This window comes from Protopterus annectens, chromosome 6.part0, assembly GCF_019279795.1.
Source record: "Protopterus annectens isolate FY-2018-M chromosome 6.part0, PAN1.0, whole genome shotgun sequence".
Taxonomy (NCBI): Eukaryota; Metazoa; Chordata; order Ceratodontiformes; family Protopteridae; genus Protopterus; species Protopterus annectens.
Genome location: NC_056737.1, coordinates 1,600,779,490 through 1,600,801,941, shown reverse-complemented (window position 1 = coordinate 1,600,801,941; position 22,452 = coordinate 1,600,779,490). Strand labels below are relative to the sequence as shown.

The window sequence follows — 22,452 nt, the reverse complement described above, 5'->3', positions numbered from 1 at the left end:
TGAGGTTCTCCCTTCTCAGCTAGGGATGCCTGAAATCCAGTCTGACTGGAGATGCACTGTTCCTGGGCTTCTATGAAATCAAGCAAAAGTGATCAATAAAATCAGACTGCCAGTTCAAGGGCTGCAAAAAAGCTCAAAAACTTCTGTTACAGCAAACTGGAAAGGGGAAGACAAGGAATCTCTTCAAAAGCCTCTTTGGATATTTTCCTCTTTTTCTTTAATTGACAGGGAATTCACACAGGAAGAGTCAGAAGACAAAATCATTAGGGCCAACATTTTAAGACATCAATTCTCAAGAAGTTTTAGGGAATTGAAATGAACCTACTTCTGTCTATTTTAGTTGTAAAGGATAAAATTGTAAAGGATAAGCATATATCACAAGACCTGACAACATGTATTTCCCAAAACAGAAAACACAGGCTGTGTGGTCTTCCTTATAAGCTATCTGCCTTCCATGCACATTTTTTTATTTTCCGATAGATTAATGCTAAAAGTTGTTATAAATTAAATAAATAAATAAAAGGCCACAGAGGGGTACTTATCTGCCCAAAAACAGTAGATGAAAGCCAACTTCTGATACTGAAGCCTCTATGTTGATTAAATGACTGACTTTGTAAGAAAGTTCTGAATTTTGGCACCCATAAGTTCTTCTTATACTAGCAAGTTTCTGTGCTTAAGCAGGCATACAGTGCAAGGTGCTCAAAGCTTTAATTTGGCTACTCCAGTGTCTCAGATTTCTTCAAGTATTTTCATAAACACATCCTACAAAGAGAACCTAACCCTAAAATTTGCATAAAAAATATTGTGCCTCAACTCCTTATAGAAAGACTGTAGATGCAACTACACTGCCTGGCAGAGCTAAACACCACATACAGCAGCTCCACTTATTGCATCCTTAGCATCAAAATGCTTTGTGTCACATGATAACTAATCATGGAGACAATGTGCAGAAACTTCTCTGTGGGCAACCACTCTAATGACACCTGTCGTAACAATTTTAAAAATGGACAAAATGGGAAGAATAACACTGTGGTGACAAAGGTGCTATACTTGTCAATTACATTATACATTACATCAAGAAGAAGAAAAAATAAATATTCAGGGTCTCTCTGATCAATTTTGAGAAAGCAAAAAAGGATAGACTTCCACCTCCATGTACTTCTCAATGAGATTAATCACATTAGGACAGGCAAAAAGGATACTCTGTTTTATTTGTTGAAGAAGGATCATAGTCCAGGTGTTTACAGGTCTAGAAGTCACATTCCTGATGGCAGACTTTTTGGAATGATGACCCAAGAGTCTACATCAGCCTTCCCAAAGTAACTGTTAAGGCACTTCTTAGAGGAGCACCAAGGATGATAGTACCACTTGAAAGTCTACCTTATTACCTGTTATGTACCCCTCTGAGGGAAAACAGGTGTGGATTTAGAGAAAACTACTGCATGATAACACGGGGGCTGACAATGGGTGAATGTGTGACATGGTGTGGAAGTACACCACAATAATGGACATTCTGGTGCTACCAATGTGGGTACTATTTTGGAACATGCAGTGTCTGAGCTAACTGTTGGACAGTACTCTACTGCACTCATTTAGCAATGTCACCACAAGCTGAACAAACTGCCAAAGACAGCACAGGCATGAAGAATGCTGAAAGCTTGAGTGTGTGTAGGGCAGGAAATGGGAGACCTCAACCATTACCATCAAACAAGCACTGTCTGAAAAGAAAGCGGAAAGAGAAGACTCCTGTAGGCCTGGATTCAAGTGTGGTTTGTAATCCTGCAAATTCAGGTTCCTGTTTCTCTGTAATTAAAACTGTGTTCAGGGGCAACAGATATGAAGAAGGAATGCTGGCAATGAATAAGCTGGCCTCATTCCAAGACTACATACTGTGGGGAAAAAAATCATCTCAGCTACAGGATATCTTGCTCAAGGACAGAGCAGAATCACCACTGCCACATAAGGCATAAAACAGCCAGATACAGATATTTTAGGCTTACTCTACAAGTTTTATTTATTTATTTTTTTACTTTATGCTTCTTTGCCTTATACTTGGTGTCTTTTTATAGGACTTTTTGGATAATCTTTATGATATTTAGATTTAATCATAACCAAATACTGTGAAACAAGGTAGGCCTTAAGATTTTGCACCTCTGAACCTGCTAGATGCTCTGGTCTGAAGAGCTGGCAATCAGAACACTTACCTAACAGTTCAGACTGACAACAGTAACAGTGTTTAGGAGGCAGAGACACTTAAGGCATTAAAATAGGCACTTTTTTATGTAAATAAATAAATAAAAACTTCTCTGAGAAGTGACTCGGTAAAAACTGCACACATGGTGTCTAACTCAAACATATTTATGCTGCTGGACCAAAGTTTTTGTGCCTTTTGTCCCAACTGGAAGTGTGGGCTTTGTTTTGAAAAGTCATGCAACAGTGCACAGAAAAGGCCTCCTCAGAGTAAGATCATTAATTGCAACAAAATAACATTTTTATTTATTTTTTTTAAGCTTGAACGTCACTCTCTCCACAATGTGAGACCAGAAATGCAGACCTTTGTGTGACATATGGGTGAAGTTCATCTGATATATCTCCATTCTCCAACTCCAATGGTTTCTCACTGACTTCCTGCCCAACTTCAGTATCTGTCAATAAAGAAGTACATTAACATGAGAACTGCATGCTTAAAACAACTTCCAGTATATATACTTCAACAATGTGGAATAAAATCCAGAAATGTTTATAATACTTTAATCTGACTATAAAAATCCCTAGCGCTGTTCATGTCTTTAATGACAAGACATTTTTATTCATATATACATTTGGTATAAAACAAACAAAACTTTGTGTTCATTTCATCCTAGTAATAGTGGATTTAGGAGCAGCCCCACTAGGGTCAAATGATATATATATATATATATATATATATATATATATATATATATATATATATATATATATATGTATACATATATATGCTTTGATGAGGTACTTGTATTCAAACTGCAAAAAAGTAGAGCAATATGGCTTGTCATTAAACTGCATTTAAATGTCAAAGCTATCTTCAGATAAAACTCATTTTTCTAAAATTCTACATGATGTGCTATATCACTGATGTTCACGTTATGTCCAATATCTCCAATTAGCTTGAATGTCTAAAAGATGGTCATCCCATACCAAAATTCAGTAATGAAAAGGCAATGGCCTTGTTCTATAATCCATCTCTTATAGCTTATGTATGCTAAAAAAAACTTCAGGTCACGAGAAGATAATAAAATAAAATTTGGGCAGTTACACAAAACAGAAGCAAGTCCAAACCCATGTACAGCAGGTTACTTAAGTTGTATACTGCTATAAAAGGCACAAGCAAAGAGCTACACAAGAACAAATGCAATTATTCAGACTATGGCCAGTTATTTATTTGAAAACAGCATTACCACGGAGTTCCAATAAGTGCTCCAACACCACTGTAATATGATGTCACTAGTTCCATTAGGGAAGCAACATGTCAGCCAAGGCGGATAGTTTAATTTGATGGTGTTCTGAAGAAGCCCATATGCTATGGGTGAAAGTGCTTAACCAGTTCAAAGTCCGCAGTATTTAACAGTTAACGTCTTTATCGCATTTTATTGTATTACGCTTCAAGCGTTCTGCTTGTTTTATATTAGGTACAAATATGCAGTAGTCTGTTTAGCATTTCTTGAGTGTTATCGTCAATAAACCAGTTATTTTAACATTTGTGGCTGACGTGTTGCTTAGGACGCATATTTGAAGATTTTTCTGCAAACAATTGTTTGGCTTTACTTCGGAATTAGCGATAATATTTTACAGTGGATATTGGAGCTTTTTCTGCAAGTAGTTGTTTGGCTTTACAACGGAACTAGTGACAGCATATTACAGTGGTGTTGGAGCACTTATTGGAACTCTGTGGTAATACTTTTTCAAGTTTTTTCTTTGGAGACTATTACCAATTATTTATTTGGACCACTGTATGGCTAGTCAATAAACAATGCTTGGAATGTTACAAGTGACAACACCACAGCCCAGTACTAAGGTCTTGATGAGTGAGAGTGCATTATTTGTGTATTTAAGTTGACAAGTAAGAAGAGAACACTGGGATGAGGGTCATTTTGGGGTGTGAATAGTATTCATTCATTCATTTACTTTATAACACCATCTTTATCCAGTTCAGTGTTATAGGGGAGCTGAAGTCTATCCCAGTACATAACATGCACAAGACACAGAAACTAATCCCTGTTAAGATGCCAGTCTATTACAGAACACAGCATGCACACCCATACAGAACATGAAGATTAACCAGTTCTGCTACACCTTTAGGATATGGAAAGAAAGTGGAGTGCCTAGAATAAATGCATGCAAATACAAAGATGACATGCTGGGTCAACATAGAAGGTACAGCAACTGGAGAATCCAGTAGTGTGTTCTAATAATGCTAGCAGTATATATGTTACTGAAAGGGTGGCCATCAAATCCATCTAAGCAATCTTACAGTACAAGGTTTAAGCAACAACACTTTCCACTGATTATCCAGCTACTTAAATGAAAATAAAATGTGGTGGAACCAGAAAAGCCCAAAATATAGAGTCCAAATAAATAATAAGACGTCGAAGGCTGAGAGTATACTCACTTTAATCATAAAAATAATAAAAAATAGGTTAGCGCTTTCGTGGTTTCCCACTTCTTCAGACCTTGATGATTAAGGTCTGAAGAAGTGGGGAAACCACGAAAGTGCTAACCTACTTTTATTGTTGTTTTTTATGATTAAAGTGAGTATACTCAGCCTTCGACATCTTATTATTTATTTGGACCTTATCCAGCTACTTAGCCCAAATAAAGTAAGTTCCCATCTGAGAATTGAAACACAGTTGCGGGAGCCTTCTTTACTGGAGTATATGACATAGCCCCTGCCATGAGACCATTTATTATCAAACTCTGTGCAAATGATGTAATATTACACAGTGCAGGACCCTCTATAGGGTACATTAAAATTAATGCCAAACAGATTTTAGTAATACTTGCCAATGGCTCTTCGTTAATAAACTAAATGTAATACCTACACAATGACCATGATGCTATTTGGCACAACATAGAATTAACAAGTAGTTTTGCTTTAAACATTACCAATCTTAAAAATATACAATCAGGTCAAGTCATAAAGTATAAATTCCTAGGTCTTACCATGGATCCTGCCCTCTCTTTTAAATCCCACAAGAAGATAATAATAATAATAATTGGTAAATTAATTCCCAGCTTAAACCATCCCATGCCATTACCAATCACCTCATCTTGCAAAAACAAGAAAGGTCCCAGTCACTTACATATTAATTCTTTGGTTGAAGTATGATCTGCCTTAGGTTTTCCATATTACAAATACCTCTGCACATCCTTTCAAAAGACCAAGTGGCATCCATTAACACCATGGGCCACATTACTGCTTGTAATCTTTAACTTTAAACTGATATATAAATATTACTATCCCTCCTTTAGATACGAACTTAAAATCACAGCAAGCCCCCCGATTGTTCCAATCTTGAAACTGACAGTGTTCTCTCCCTCCATAGACCTTGTTTCTTCCAGCCAACAGGTAAGAAACGTTTTAGTAAAGTTTCTCTATCTAACCAGAACCATCTCCAAGCTAACATGAAAAAGAACTAATTGCTCCAAATTAATAAATAGAATAAATAAGTAAGCAAATAAATAAATAAATACATAAATAAATAAAATGTGGCACCACTATGCCACCTAAGTGAACACATAAAAAAGAAGCATGAAATGCATTAATATTTCATGGAACAGTATTTTCTTCTGATTTTTTGCTAAGTTTTACTGCTTTGACGCCTACTTTTTGGCATTTTCCAGCTTGCTAAAGTTTATATCTGTAACAGTAACAGTACTTGGAACACATCTAGAGCCTGTTTACCACATTTCCTGTGTTGCACTTAATTTAAAATTTTTTTTTCTCTAAAAACTGCATTTTACCTGATTTTGGCCTAACACTCAAGTGTGGGGTCATTTATTGCACTGTTGTGATTATTTTGTGTATCTCTGCTACCTTTAAACTACAACAAAAAGAAAAAAAACAAAAAAAAAATCTTGCTTTTTTCCCACTTTCTGAAAGTTAAGAAAGTTCAGTTACAGATTTGCTGTTCTGAAGTGTTTGGAAGTTTCTAGAAGGCCAGTGCTTGCTTGGGCTAAAGGGAAGTCTCTGTGTTCACCAGTGGGAGTGGTAAACACTGAACAGCCTGCCTGTCCCTGGAGGAGTGGTTACTACCTAGAAGCTGTAGTTTTATTGGCCATTTTGGGTCAATTCTAAACTCCTTGATATCTCTCTCTTAAAACCTGACTGTCGCGTGATTTTGGCATCTTTTCAGGCTTGCTAGTTGTTGCTGAAGCACCTACCAAGGGGAGAAAATGCTGAGAGAAGAAAAGGAGCCACTTTTGTGATTTTAAGTATTTTCTTCTGATTTTTTGCTACGTTTTACTGCTTTGCCGCCTACTTTTTGGCATTTTCCGGCTTGCTAAAGTTTATATCTGTAACAGTAACAGTACTTGGAACACATCTAGAGCCTGTTTACTGCATTTCCTGTGTTGCACTTAATTTAAAATCATTTTTTTCCTTTAAAAACTGCATTTTACCTGATTTTGGCCTAGCACTCAAGTGTGGGGTCATTTATTGCACTGTTGTGATTATTTTGCTGCTTGTGTATCTCTGCTACCTTTAAACTACAACAAAAAGAAAAAACAAACAAAAACATCTTGCTTTTTTCCCACTTTCTGAAAGTTAAGAAAGTTCAGTTACAAATTTGCTGTTCTGAACTGTTTGGAAGTTTCTAGAAGGCCAGTGCTTGCTTGGGCTAAAGGGAAGTCTCTGTGTTCACCAGTGGGAGTGGTAAACAGTGAACAGCCTGCCTGTCCCTGGAGGAGTGGTTACTACCTAGAAGCTGTAGTTTTATTGGCCATTTTGGGTCAGTTCTAAACTCCTTGATCTCTCTCTCTTAAAACCTGACTGCCACGTGGTTTTGGCATCTTTTCAGGCTTGCTAGTTGTTGCTGAAGCACCTACCAAGGGGAGAAAATGCTGAGAGAAGAAAAGGAGCCACTTTTGTGATTTTAAGTATTTTCTTCTGATTTTTTGCTAAGTTTTACTGCTTTGCCGCTTACTTTTTGGCATTTTCCAGCTTGCTAAAGTTATATCTGTAACAGTAACAGTACTTGGAACACATCTAGCGCCTGTTTACTGCATTTTCTCTAAAAACTGCATTTTACCTGATTTTGGCATAGCACTCAAGTGTGGGGTCATTTATTGCACTGTTGTAATTATTTTGCTGCTTGTGTATCTCTGCTACCTTTAAACTACAACAAAAAGAAAAAAAAATCTTGCTTTTTTTCCCACTTTCTGAAAGTTAAGAAAGTTCAGTTACAGATTTGCTGTTCTGAACTGTTTGGAAGTTTCTAGAAGGCCAGTGCTTGCTTGGGCTAAAGGGAAGTCTCTGTGTTCACCAGTGGGAGTGGTAAACACTGAACAGCCTTGCCTGTCCCTGGAGGAGTGGTTACTACCTAGAAGCTGTAGTTTTATTGGCCATTTTGGGTCAGTTCTAAACTCCTTGATCTCTCTCTCTTAAAACCCGACTGCCACGTGGTTTTGGCGTCTTTTCAGGCTTGCTAGTTGTTGCTGAAGCATCTACCAAGGGGAGAAAATGCTGAGAGAAGAAAATGAGCCACTTTTGTGATTTTAAGTATTTTCTTCTGATTTTTTGCTAAGTTTTACTGCTTTGCCGTCTACTTTTTGGCATTTTCCGGCTTGCTAAAGTTTATATCTGTAACAGTAACAGTACTTGGAACACATCTAGAGCCTGTTTACTGCATTTCCTGTGTTGCACTTAATTTAAAATCATTTTTTCTCCAAAAACTGCATTTTACCTGATTTTGGTCTAGCACTCAAGTGTGGGGTAATTTATTGCACTGTTGTGATTATTTTGCTGCTTGTGTATCTCTGATACTTTTAAACTACAACAAAAAGAAAAAAAAAATCTTGCTTTTTTCCCACTTTCTGAAAGTTAACAAAGTTCAGTTACAGATTTGCTGTTCTGAACTGTTTGGAAGTATCTGGAAGGCCAGTGCTTGCTTAGGCTAAAGGGAAGTCTCTGTGTTCACCAGTGGGAGTGGTAAACACTGAACAGCCTGCCTGTCACTGGAGGAGTGGTTACTACCTAGAAGCTGCAGTTTTATTGGCCATTTTGGGTCAGTTCTAAACTCCTTGATCACTCTCTCATAAAACCCTACAACTCTCTTTTTGCGCGGCTTTGCACACTGAGCAGCGTCGGGCAGCGCCGCCTAAACAGGTTTAAATTATTCCAGGCTCCACAAAGTCTGCTCTTCACCTTTTCCCTTAGAACTGTTCAAACTCTCAAAGTAATCACTCTATTCTCTCAGCTCTTATAAGGAAACACTAACTAAAGCACTACACCCTCCTTGACTTCTCATAAGATTTAGGCTCCCGATTGGTCCTTCCTGATCAAGTGAAAAATCAGTTCCCTTCCCTAATCTGATCAGTAAAAAAACAGTTCCCTATACTAATCTGGTATGTCCAAGGGTAAGTTTCAAGGTTACTCTACAGTCCAGCTGGTGAATCTGGGAATTTTGAGGCAATGCTACAATTGCCTTATGTACAGAGACAACCCTCTCCTCCCTCCAACAAACTCTAATACATGTGAGAGATGCAGTTACACAGCCAAACTGGAGGCAGAGCTCTCTCAACCCAAGACTGGCACAGTTAGTCAGGAGGAAAAGGTAACCACCCGCACCACAAATCCAGTCTCATACAGACCTATTGCATCTGCATACCCAACACATAAACACACAAATACATACTCGGAGGCTCTAAATAAAAATATGCCTAAACAGCAAAGACCTCCTAAGCAGATATCCAAGCAACAGCCACCCCTCAACAATACCCACAAATCACATATCTCACAAAATCAGTGTGCCTCACAGTCACAGCCCTTAAGGCCAAACTACACACCAAATACACTTGTTATAGGGGACTCTATTGTCCGGCACACTGACGTCCCACTCACCAGACTGAACAAGGAGAAGGTCACTGTAAGCTGCCTGTCGTGTGCCAGGATCCACCACATAACGCAAGCACTCAGGTCACTCCAAAGCAAGTACAAGTATGACTCCATCATTGTCCATGCTGGTGTGAATGACCTGAGATGTACTTCCCAGGACTACATGAAAAGAGACATAGAGGAGCTCTCTGACCATGTAGCCCAGACTGGTATGACCCTGACCCTGAGTAGCATATTGCCCTCACCAAGAATGATGCCACAGTGTAAAGACAAAATGATCAGTTTCAACAATTGGCTAAAGTATTGGTGTCATTCAAAGGGGATCCAGTGTCTGTCAGCCTGGGATGATATGCTCGACAAGTCACGTTGCTTCGCTAGTGATGGCTTGCACCTGTCACCCTTAGGCTTTTGTATACTGGCCAAGGCTCTTGCAACCCCCATAGTGCCTTTTTTAGGCAAGGCTCAAAGGACAAACCCACCTCCATAGACAACCCAAGGATAAAAAAACTAAAAGTAATGCTACTCCATGCCAGAAGTCTAAACCTCATGATGCACGCACTGGAGGCTCTCCTCAGCATGGAGAAAATCTATGTCTGTGCAGTAACAGAAACCTGGTTCATGGCTCCTGAGAGCACCCCAGCACTGCCAGGGTATAACTCATACCATGTGTTTCGGCCCCAAAACTCAGACCGAAGCACAAAAGGAAGGGGAGTATCTGTATTCATCAAAGATACCTACACCTCCAGGTTGGTGGCACTGCACGAAGCATCGGAAACCATCCATGTGCAACTAACAGCGGGCAAAACTGCCTTTCAGTTTGTAGCCTGCTACAGAACACCCTCTCTATAACAGGAACCCCACTTGGCATTCCTGAGAACACTGGAGAATATGAAGGTCTCTCCAAACACTATGTTATTGGGTGACTTCAACTACCCAAACATTGACTGGGAAAACTACTCAAGCCCAAACACCCTCGCCCACCGGTTCCTTGAATTTATAAACTCCACAATGGAACAACTGGTCACCACTCCCACAAGAGGGAACAACATATTGGACCTGGTCATCACCAACATGGGGACTCTATGTTCCACACCAGAGGTAACCCCCTCATTGGTAAGATCAGACCATAAACAAATTTCCCTGGACATCCATATCCTGTCCCCACCCCCAGCCAAGGAAATCACTGTAAAGAATTTCTCAAAAGCCAACTTTGCACTTCTCAAGACTGAGATGGAATCCTTCAAAGCCCCTGGGCCAGAGGATAATACAGCCCAATCTGCAGAATCCTTTACAAATGCATTCTATGAACACCTGCAGGAATGCATGGATCGTGCTATCCCAAATAAAACCAAGACTCACTCCTCCAAAAACAAGAGACCAGTTTGGTGGACCCCGGCCATAAATGAGCTACACAACAGAAGGAAGAAGCTACTACATGATAGAGCAAAATCCCAAAAAGGGAAGGCATCTCTGATCAGTATTAGCAAGTAACTTTGTTCTCTCATAAAATCATCAAAGCCCAGTTTCGAAAGAAAAATTGCCCTAGACACTAAAGATAATCACAAGGCCTTCTTTAGTTGTGTCAGGAACATGGGTGGAAACTCCCAGATATGCTCTGAATTGTTGCATAACAGTACAAAATATACCAAACCTACAGACATAGCCAACATCCTGGCAGACAGATTCAGCGCAAACTTCTCCCCCCCCCTTCCCCCCAAAGGAGCAAATGCCTATCCCAACTGAATGGAACCTCCCTGACATCACAGATGCACAGGTGAAAGCTGCCCTCTCCAAAGCAAAAAACACAGCATCTATGGGACCAGACGGTGTTCCAGGCTGTGTCTTACACGAGCTCCAAGAAGAACTGAACCCTCACATTAAGTCACTGTTCAAACTTAGCCTTACTACAGGATATGTACCCAAAGAATGGCGTACAGCTACAGTGGTCCAACTACACAAAGGTGGTGCCACAACGGACCCCGGAAACTATTGCCCCATAAGCCTGACTAGTCTAGTCTGTAAAGCTATGGAGTGTATTATCATGGAACTCATAAACAAAGACATTGGGAGCCTCCAGACACTGGACCCTACCCAATTCGGCTTTGTTAAGGGCAGATCTTGCCTCTTAAACCTAGTTGATTTCTTTGAAACAGTTACCAAAGCCATAGATGAGGGCAAGGTAGTCCACACAGCCTACCTGGACCTCACAAAAGCCTTCGACACAATACCCCACTCGGGCATCATAAATAAGCTTACCAGCTTAAATATCAACCCCTATATCACAAGATGGGTTGCAAACTGGCTCAGAGATAGAACCCACATGGTCAGAATCGCAGGTGCCATGTCCGAATTCAAACCAGTTACAAGTGGTGTCCCACAGGGCTCAGTTCTGGGACTTCTCTTGTTTGGTATATACTCCTCTGAGGTTCAGACTAGCACGGGGAGATTATGGCTGACAAAGTTCGCAGATGACTGCAAACTGGGGGCCATAATCGAATCTCCAGCTGACACAAGCATCCTCCAAAAGGGTCTCAAAGAGACGGATGCTTGGTGCCAGAGCCACGGCCTCAAGCTAAATGCTAAAAAGTGCATAGTCATCCCCTTTGGGAAAAACAAGGTGCCCACAAATTACCACATAGGTGGTAATCCATTAAGTACGGAAGAAGTAATTATAGATTTGGGGACCAACGTAGATAGTAATCTCTCCTTTGATAATCACGTTGCCAAAGTGGTTAGAAAGACCTTCTTTATAGCCCACCTTATCACGAAAGGGTTCACATCTAGATCAAGAGAGGTCATTGTGCCCCTCTACCGTCACTCATCAGGCCCATAATTGAATATAATGCCCCTTTTGGGATGTACCTTACCCGACACCTGCAGCAACTGGAAAGACCCCAAAAGTACCTCACCAAGAGGATCATGGGCTACAAACAGATGTCCTATGCAGCTCGACTAAAGAAACTCCAGCTCTACTCAGTTGCTTACTGCCTACTCAGAGGCAATCTATGCCTGACGTACAAAACCATGTCAAACCCAGAATTAATGGACATGCTCCACCTCAAAAAATCCAAGTCCCTTAGAGCTACACGATCCAGGGACCTAAACCTCAGCATAAAAATAAATAGGACATGCTGGAGGGACAGATTCATTTCCCAGAGGCTCCCCTCACTCTGGAATAGAATCTCAATTCATATTAGACATAGCCCCTCGCTGACCCTCTTCAAGCGAAATCTGGACGTGTGGATGGGAGATCGCAAATTCACCCCTGGGATCTCTTCTGTGTCCCTGCTAGACAGTGGCACAGTAAACTAATCTTAAAAGGGTACCTTCTGTGACCTACTTTAAAGAGGCACAGTAGGCTAATCTAATAGGGAGGCGGAAGCCAAATACACTCTGGCTAGGCTTATAATTGCCCTACGGCAGATAGCCTAGTATCTACCTATGAACATTGTTGTCTGGCTGAAACATAGATGAAAAATAATTCAGTAGTAAATAAGGACCCCCAAAATCTTCACAGATTAGCTGACAGAATTAAGATGTTAAGCACAAAGGCACAAATCAATAATATCCCAAATCCTCACACTAATAAGTTTACTTCAGTCATACAGGAAATTCTTTATATTTTTAAAAATTCCACAAAGATCTTATTATAGATAAAAATAATAATCCTTATGATCGCAAAACTGATAAGTGTTTAAAGAAAAATGTTGCTAATAAACTTAAATGCTCAGCAATTTTCTCTGTCAAATAAGCCTCTTACCCTATTAAAAGTTAAGAGGCTTTAAAAAAGGAAAAATTGCAAAACTCCAGGGAAAGACAGTTTAAGTATGGAATTGTATAGTCTGCTTCTATTAAATATTTTAGAAATACTGAGTGAAGTTTTCAGGATAATTCAGAGTGACAAATAATTCTTCCCTTGTGGAAATTTTCTGTAATTGCACGTATACTTAAACAAGGAAAGGGTAACAAGTTAGTTTCCTCTTATAGACTTATTTCATTATTAAATATAGATGATAAAATATTTGCTTCCACCTTCACTACAAGATTAAGAGGATACAATAGATAAATTAATAAAGATCATACAGGATTTATAGTCAACAGATCAACATATGGCAATAATAAAAGGATAATAATCTTCATTATTAAATATAGATGATAAAATATTTGCTTCCACCTTCACTACAAGATTAAGAGATACAATAGATAAATTAATAAAGATCATACAGGATTCATAGTCAACAGATCAACATATGGCAATAATAAAAGGATAATAATCTTAGATTTAGCAAAAGGAATGAACAGCTTAGATATTGAGAGAGCTTTTGATTCTGTAGATTGGGACTACTTGTTTAAAAGTTTAGAAGCATCTCCATTTCCGGAATAATTGACTGGAATATTAAAAAAAATTTATATACAGACTACAAAGCATAAATTAAAGCTTATTCCATTGCTGCAAATTTTAAATATATTATACTGTGGTTAGACTCAACTTATATTAGTCAATGGTAAATTATTCAGGAACAGATTATACTAAATTCTTATAAGTTTATTAAATATGATAAATTAGAAGTATGTAAAAATCCTCTCAACTGGTTAATAAAAAAAAGAAGTTATATCTTACCATAACGTTCCATCTGTCTTGTTGATCTTCATTCATCACTGACAAGTCATCGGTTCCGTCCTCGGAACCGAGCCGGTCTTATACCAAGCTTGTGCCAGCCAAAAACTCTCGAGCTAAGCTTTTACCCATAATGCCCTTCTCCCTGTTACCTCAGATCGAGTTTGCCATTATTAGTAAAGCAGAGGCTGTTTCTGAGCAAGTGCCCTAATTCAAGACTTGGACCCAAAGTATATCCCCCAGGAGCCTTAGGAGAGGGGTAGTAGGGTGGAACATGATGAATGAATGAAGATCAACAACATAGATGGAACATTATGGTAAGACATAATTTCTTTATCTGATGTTGTTAATCTTCATTCATTCATCACTGACAGGACACAGTCTCCACCTACCTTGTGTCACTTGGGCAGCCCTTATGGAAGAATATTCCTGAGCACCATCGAGCCAGAAGATGCTCTTCCCTGGAGACCAAATCCAATTTGTAATGAGTTATAAAGGTATGAGGAGTAGCCCATATTGCTGCTGCAAAGATATCATCTTTAGAAGCTCAAGTGGAACGCCACAGAAGTCGTCATTGATCTGGTGGAGTGAGCTTTAATATTCTGTGGTATAGCTTTATTTTCATGGTGATAAATGAAGAGTATACAGTCTATGAGCCATTTAAATAAGGTCACCTTAGAAACTGACTTTCCTATTTTTGGACCAAAAAAAACTGGTCTGATTTGTGCATTGTTTTTGTCTTGTCTAGATAGAATCTCAACTGTCTGTGCATACGAATGCAGACAGTATTCTCCTTTATTTGAAAAATTAGGGGAAAAAAAACTGGTAGATCAATAGTCTGGTTAACAGAAAGATCAGAAATTACTTTAGGGAGAAAAGAAGGATTTGTCCGGAGTGATACTCTGTCCTTGTGGAAAATTAAATAGGGACATTTTATGCCTAGAGCGTGGAGCTCAAAAATACACCTAGCTGATGTGATGGCCACCAGAAAAAGAGATTTCCAGGATAAAAACTTGATGTCACAAGTTGCCGCAGGTTCAAAGGGAGGTTGGGTCAAAGACTGTAGTACTAGTGTGAGAGTCCATGGTTCTTTCGGCTGTTTGATTGGAGGTCTAATATGAGAGATTCCTTTTGGAAAGATTTTACATAGATGATGTGAAATCAAAGAGGAATTCCCAAAACCATTATGAAAATCTGAGATAGCAGCCAGGTGGAATGTATAGTTGAGGCTGCAGCCCCATCTTCAAAGAAATTTGACAAGTAATCTAGCACTGCATAACTGGGGCTGAATACAGGTCTAGTTCCCTGTGCTTAGACCGAATTGGAAATCTCTTCCATTTGTCAAGGTAAAGTTTCCTGGTGGATGGTTTGTGAGAGGCCAGAATAATGTCACGTACTGGAGCAGAAAGGTTGTGCTGCCTGTGGATCAGTTGAAGTGGAGAAACCAAGCTGTCAGCTTGAGACTGGTTAAGTTTGGGTGGCTCAACCCCAAGGGTGAGAAATCAGATCTGGAATTGGATCCAGAATCCACAGACAGTATAGTAAGTGAGGCTGAAGAAAGGGGAACCATACTTGTTGAGGCCAATATGGGTCTTCCAGCCAGAAGCGAAAAAGAAGTTATGTACCTACCATAACGTTCCATGTTAGTTGTCTTCATCTCACCTTCTTTCTTACTTGTTGGGATCGGAGCCGATCCTCGGCTCTGACTCGGCCATCTTCTATAGCTCGAGAGTTGTTTACTGGCTCGAGGCTACTCCTTATCCCATGATGCCTAGCGCTAGCTACCCAGATCTCGTTTGAAATAGCTAATCCCAGCCATAACTATAGAATGAAACCCCTCTAAGCAGAAGGTTAAACTACTTGTCATAACTTCTAAGTCAGTAGAGGGAATAAACCAGAGAACACTCAGCCAGTGAAACCTGAACTCCTCTCGGTCCAATAGGACAGGGGGATGGATGGGGGGGGATGCACGAAAAAAGGCGAAATGAAGACAACGAACATGGAACGTTATGGTAGGTACATAACTTCTTTATGTTAAGTTGTCTATCTCGCCTTCGTTTCTTGCTTGTTGGGACAGCGTCCCTAGCACCTACGATCCTGGGTGGCTCATTGGAAAAGACTCTTCAGAACAGTGGAACCAAAGTTAGCTCTACTCCTGGAGACCATGTCTAACTTGTAATGAGAAATAAAGATATGAGGATTTGCCCACATGGCAGTGGCACAGATAAAGTCCATGGGCAACCTAGATTGGAAGGCTACAGAGGTGGCCAAAGCCCTAGTAGAATGACCTTTCGGTCAGGTAAACAACTCTTTGTTTCTTATTTGATAGATGAAAGTAATAATGTGAGCAACCACCTTGACAGGGTGACTTTAGAAACTGGAAGACCCTGTTTGCCCCTAGCATAGGAAAGGAAAAGTTGGTCCGACGTTCTTATATCCTTTGTTCTATGCAGGTAAAAACGCAATTGTCTATGAACATCCAAAAGGTGTAATTTGTATTCTGCCTTGTTGGTGTGGCTAGGGAAAAACACAGGGAGGTCTATAGATTTATTTAGATTATTTTCTGAGCAGACTTTCGGAAGGAAGGAGGGATTAGTTCTCAGAGCAACCCTGTCCTTATGAAAAACTAAGTACGGAGGACGAACACTTAGTGCCTGAAGTTCCGAGACATGTCTGGCTGAGGTAATAGCTACTAGAAAGAGAGTTTTCCAAGATAGAAACTTAATGGAGCAGGATGCTGCCGGTTCAAAAGGGGGCATAATCAAGGAGGTTAGTACCAAATTAAGGTCCCAAGGAGGAGGGGGATCTCTCACTGGGGGCCTAAGGAGAGTAGTCCCTCTGAGGAAGGCTTTACACAGCTTATGAGACATAATGTTTAGAGTAGAAAACCCAACATGAAAGTTAGAGATGGCTGTTAGTTGAACCCTATTGTGGCAGAAGCGGACCCAGAATGAAACAGCTCTGTTAGGAACTCCAAGATTTCGTGAACTGGGGCTGAAAAGGGATCTGTGTTCCTAGCCTTTGCCCAACAAGAGAAACATTTCCATTTGCTAGCATAAGTCTTCCTAGTAGCAGATTTGTGAGAGGAGACAATGATCTTACGTATGGCCGGGGAAATTCTGGAAAGCCTGGCTAGGGTTGGAATTGGATCAACCAAGCTGTGAGCTGGAGTGTTTGGAGGGATCGATGCAGCTCTCCTGACTGATGAGTCAGGAGGTCTGGAATAGGATCCAGAATCCAGGGCTGCTCAAGGAGGGAACAGTGCTGGAATAGAAACCATATCTGTCGAGGCCAGTAGGGGGCAATGAGGATCATTTTGCAACCCAACGGAATAGTTTTCTGTATAAGTTTGGGTATAAGAGGGAACGGCAGGAAGGCATAAAGAAGTCCCTGAGGCCAATCGTGGACTAGAGCGTCTCTGGGAGGGTGACCAGGAAGCGGTAAAAGGGAGAAGTAGTTGCTGCATTGCTGTTGAAAGGGGTGGCAAACAGATTGCAACAAGGCTGTCCCCATTTGCGGAAGATCAGATCAGACCTGATTCAGAGACCATTCATGAGGCATGAAAATAGCTCTGCTGAGCCTGTCCGCTAAGACGTTGGACTTCCCAGGGATGTGTGGCGCAATCAGAAATCATTGGGAGGAAATCGCCCACTGCCAGAGTCTGAGTGCTTCTCGACATAGGGGATAGGACCTGATTCTGCCCTGCTTGTTGATGTACCACACCACTGACATGTTGTACGTTTGAACTGCAATGGTCCCGGAAGGGAGAGAGTCCTGAAGGGCTTGCAACGCTAGAAGCACGGCTCTCATCTCCAAGACATTTATGTGCAGATGGTACTTGTGAGGCTGCTAAGTGCCTTGTACTGTCCTGCCCTGATAATGCCCCCCCCCCCTATCAGTGAGGCATCCATGGTCACTGTGGCAACTGGAGGGGGCTGGATGAATGGTCTGCCCTGAAACACTAGTGGGGAGACCATCCACCAGGAAAGGTGCCTTTTGCATGTTTCTGTAATCATGATCAGACATGGGGAGCTGTTGAAAGGACCAGTGTGTGAAAAGAAGCTACTGAAGAATTCTCATGTGAAACCGGGCCGAAGAATTGCTGCTGCCATAGAGCCCAGAGGTTGAAGGACCGACCTGACTTGTACCCTTTTGCATTGCATGAGGACATGGACTTGCTGCCGAATTGTGGCCACCCTGTCTGGCGGTAGTCTTGCAGACATACTTCTTGTATCTAAATCTGCTCCTATATTGGTAATAGATTGACAGGGCAACAAGGTAGATCTTTCAAAATTTATAGTAATGCCTAGCTGGGCACAAATTGTAATTGTATAGTCCCTGGCTTGAAGAAGTTGATGCCTGGTAGTAGCAGTAAGGAGCCAGTCGTCTAGATATGGAAAAACCTGGAATCCTCAACACCTCAGGTGAGCCGTGACTACTGCCATGCATTTGGTAAACACCCTGGGGGCTGTGGTGAGACCAAAGGGCAGAGCTTTGAACAGCTAGAAGTGAAGGAACCTCCTGGAGCGCTTGTCCATTTTGATGTGGTAGCACGCATTCTGGAGATCTATTGAGCACATCCAATTGTCCTGACCCAAGAAGGGTAGAATGGACTGTAGTGTGACCATCCAAAATCCCATTCTTTGAACAGACTTGTTTAATCTGCTGAGATCCAATATTGGTCTCCAGTCCCCTGTCTTTTTTAGTACCAAAAAGAACCATGAGTAAGTTCCGGATCCATGTTGGCCTGCTGGGACTTCTTGGATGACTCTTTTTTCTAGCAGTCTTGAAACTTCTATGACTGCTTGGGTCCTCAGATTTGGTGGAACATCTGGAAAGGATTTGCTTGACGGTAAGGGGGGGGTGAAAGAAGGGAATTATGTAGCCTACGGATATGACTGAGTGTACCCATTTGTCTCGCGTTAGGTTTTACCAGGCTTTTGGGTACAGTGAAAGTCTTCCCCCGACTGCCTCCAGAGGCGGGCAGCCAGGCAACCCTTCAGGGATGCTGGAAGGGCTTGTCAGAGAAGGATTCTCTGCTGCCCTGGTTCTACGGACTCCCTCTGCCCCAAGGGTGGCGTCTGTTTTTGTTGTTTCCTCCTCTGCCCCTGGAGGAAAAATCCCTACTTGTGTCAGGCTCCCTGGGATTTCCGAAACCACATTTTACCACTCTTCTGACCCTCGGGGTATGGTCTGGAAGGAGTGGAAAAATGGACTCCCATGGCAGAGAGATTCTTGCCTTCCTGTTCACACCTAGTCAGTGTGTCTTTCACCTGTGGTCCAAAAAGAAAGGAACCGTCAAAGGGAGTGTTGGTGAACGACGCTCTAAATGGTTCCGCAAAGTTACACAGCTGCATCCAAGCATGTCTTCTGAGGGCCACGCCTGATCCTGTGGCTCTACTCGCACCATCGGCTGCATAGGAAATGAGCCTCATGGAGGAGTTGACTACAGAATTAAGGGTCACCAGCTGAGAAGCCACTTTAGCTTGAGCCCCTTCAGCTGATGGATCCTGGAGGGTATCTCCGAGCTCTTTCAGGAGATCCCTCTGAAGCCTGGTAAAATGGCATAAGTAATTCAGTGACCTCATGGAAAAGCTCGCTGAAGCAAACATTTGCCTCCCGTATCTATCCATGGTCCTAGACTCCTTGTTAGGAGGATGGACAGAGGAAGAAGTTTCTGCTAACTCCTTTTTAGTGGCTGCTGCTACCACCATGGCATCTATGGGAACACCCTTAGTAAGGAACTGTTTATCAGGGGGTGCAGTGATAAACTTGCTGGGTCTCCACGGGGTTGGTTCCACTGTATCCGGGGCTGACCAAGCCCTTCGAGCCACCAATGACATTAGTGGATCGAAGGGCGGAGAAACCAAGGAGGTGGAAGGTCGGGAACCGAACGCATCCAGGAATACAGATTCATCCTCGGTAGGGGCTAGGACATTCCAGTTCCCCCTTTGCTTAAGCATTTCTAGGATGTCCGAAAAGGAAACATCTTCAGAGGGGGATCTCGGGGACCCTTCCCATTCATCCAAATCCATATCCGAAGTGACAGACTCGGGGGAGTCAATGTGCTTCCTCTCTTGCACTTCCTCTTCCAAGGGGGCTTCTTTGAATGATCAGGGGAAGCCTCAGAAGAAGAGAACCACCCAATGGGGTGCTCTGGAGTGCCAGTTCCCCATGCTTGGGTTCTGGAGGAGGGGCAGAGATTGACGCAGGCACTATAGGGGCCGGAGCCAGTGGGGTCGAAGGTAGAGCTGACACAGAGGCCAGTACACTCCTCATGACATCGAAGGCATCCCTGCCATGATGCAGAGAAGGCTCCGGCTCTGAGGAAACCGGAATCCTCCTCCGCACCGAGGTAGACAGCTCTGAGGCCAAATGAGGAGCCGAGTTCACCCGTGCCGATGCTCCGAGAGGGAGAATGGGGTAGGACAAGGGTCCGATGCCACTCGCCTCCTCGGAGCTGACGAGGGAGTCTCAGTGCCCAGATCCCTCGACAGACGGCACCATTGAGGGGATCAGAGCCAATGACAGAACCAAAGGAGAAATTGTTATCGGTGCCGACGGTTCCACGATTCAAACCCCAACAAACTCCAGCTCTGAGCTCAATGGAGTCGGAGGAGGAACATTGATAGAAACAGACGGAGCCGACACCTGTTGAGGAGGGCTGGACAACATTTTGGCCAGTGTCTGCGACTTCAACAATCTACTAACCACTCTCTCCTCGTCGTGATCAGAGAGCCAAGAGGACCGAGAAGAGTGGGATGATCTGTGACTATGGTCACTCTGCAATAGGGGAGACTGAGGAGCTGAATGTATAGAGATTCTAGAGAAGAGGACCTCGGCCTCTTGTGGGTCCATGACACCTCCGAAGGTACTGGTGAAGCCGACGGGGAGGCAGTCTCCTCGGTTCCAGCCGGAACCGAAGTAGTAGGTAATGCTTGGCCAATGATGGCTCCGAGCTGGGAGCCGACGATTTGGTCAGTTTAGGAGATTTCGCCGGCTGAGCCTTGGCCGGTGAATCCTGGGGCTTGAGAAGACCCCTCAAAATAAGTTTATTTTTGCGCTCCTGCAGAACTCATGGCATACAAAACAAGAGTCCTGCAGATCCTTTCATCGTAATCCATATCCTTTGTAAGCGATTCCTCAGGGGAGTCTAAGTGCTTCCTCTTGGATGACTTCTTGCATGGTACCTCTTCAGTGGGAACTTCAGAAAAGGACTCAGAAGAAGAAGCACCCTGCTGTAGGGTCTCCTGAGGCTCTCGTGCTCGATGTCCCAAAATGGTGGCTTGTGCCAGCTGCCGCTCAGGGGGAGGACACATCTGGGGCTCTGACGACAAATGTTTGCCTACAGAGGCAAGGACCCTCTCCAATGCCTGGAAAGCAGGCCCCTCCAAAGAGGGATGGGAGCCCAGAACTGAGCAAAAACAACCTCAGAACCATGGTCACACACCCCCCCCCCAATGAGCCTGTTCCCAATAGAGGAGCCTCAAGAGGGATCTGTACTGACAGGACTCCTGGTATAGTGGATGGCACCACAGACATGCTTGGAATCATACTTGGCACTGAAGAGCCTGTAGCCCAATCCTGGACCCGAAGAAGACCTGGCTCTGAATGAGACGAAGGCCAAAGGCTCAGTTTCGGGACCACAGTGAGATCCACCAGTGGCACCGAGGAAGTGGGTACCAAAAAAGGCAACAGTGCTTTGAAACCTGCAAAGAAGTCAAAGGAGGAGAATAGGATGGAATCCATGGAGAAATATTCCCAAGTCCGACAAGGGGTTCCCAAGAGAGGAGCCTCAACAGGGATCAGCACCGACAGCAATCCTGGCACCGTGGATGGCACCATAGACATGCTCAGAATCGTACTCGGCACAGAAGAGCCTGTAGCCCAATCCTGGAGCTGAGGAAGGCCTGGCTCCGAATGAGCTGAAGGCCAAAGGGTTTGTTCTGGGGCCACAGTGAGATCCACTAGTGGCACCGAGGAAGTGGGTACCGAAAAAGGCATCAGTGTCAAATGCTTTGAAACCTGCAAGGAGGTCAAAGGAGGAGAATAGGATGGAGTCCATGGAGAAATATTTCCAAGTCTGACAGGGGGTTGGATCTTAGCAGGTGTATGAATCCCCCTGGCTGTCAGCAGCTGGTCCACAAGGTGCACCACATCCAGTTCAGAAAGGCTCCTGATGGATCTGGTGGATATCCCCAGTGGGGACTCTGGCTGTTCAAGGAAGCAGCTATATATCTGCCCCAGGAAAGGATCCACTGACGGGGAGTATCAGCTCTGTGTTGCAGTTTCCAAAGGCACCACTGTCTCAAGTTTGGAGATGAGGGAGTTAGGACTGTCCACTATAGTCGTGGGTACCATAGGTAAACTCGGTGTCGTGACAGCACTACTTGGAACTGAGGAGGGAGTGGAGGTGACAACCTGAAGTTTAGCAATGGATGGTGCTGTAGACCTTGTCGGTGCCGAAACAGGCATTGATGACACTAAGATGGTTGACGGCACTGAGGTTGATGCTGAAGCAACTGTTTTCTGTTCCGATGACAATTTAGGAATCTTCAGTTTGGATGGCCTATCCTTATCACCCGAAGGTGAAGAAGGTACAGAGTGTGATCTCTTTTTGTCTTTCTTAGGAGGGGGTAAGCCCTCCGACGCAGAAAGAGCCTCTGAAAAGTGTGTCTTAAGGAGGCCCTTTAGAATTAACTTATTCCTGCATTCATTCAGGGTATGGGAGCTAAATCCCTGG

At 42.7% G+C, this 22,452-nt stretch overlaps 1 protein-coding gene across 1 annotated transcript in view; it reads right to left on the bottom strand.

Annotated features, from left to right (window-relative positions):
• Positions 1-22,452, bottom strand: part of TRAF3IP1 (TRAF3 interacting protein 1) — a 2,107,097-nt gene that overhangs the window by 824,654 nt on the left and 1,259,991 nt on the right. The window contains exon 9 of the mRNA XM_044075051.1: positions 2,555-2,645. Within this exon, the coding sequence (XP_043930986.1) occupies positions 2,555-2,645 (91 nt within the window). The remainder of the gene's footprint in view (positions 1-2,554; positions 2,646-22,452) is intronic.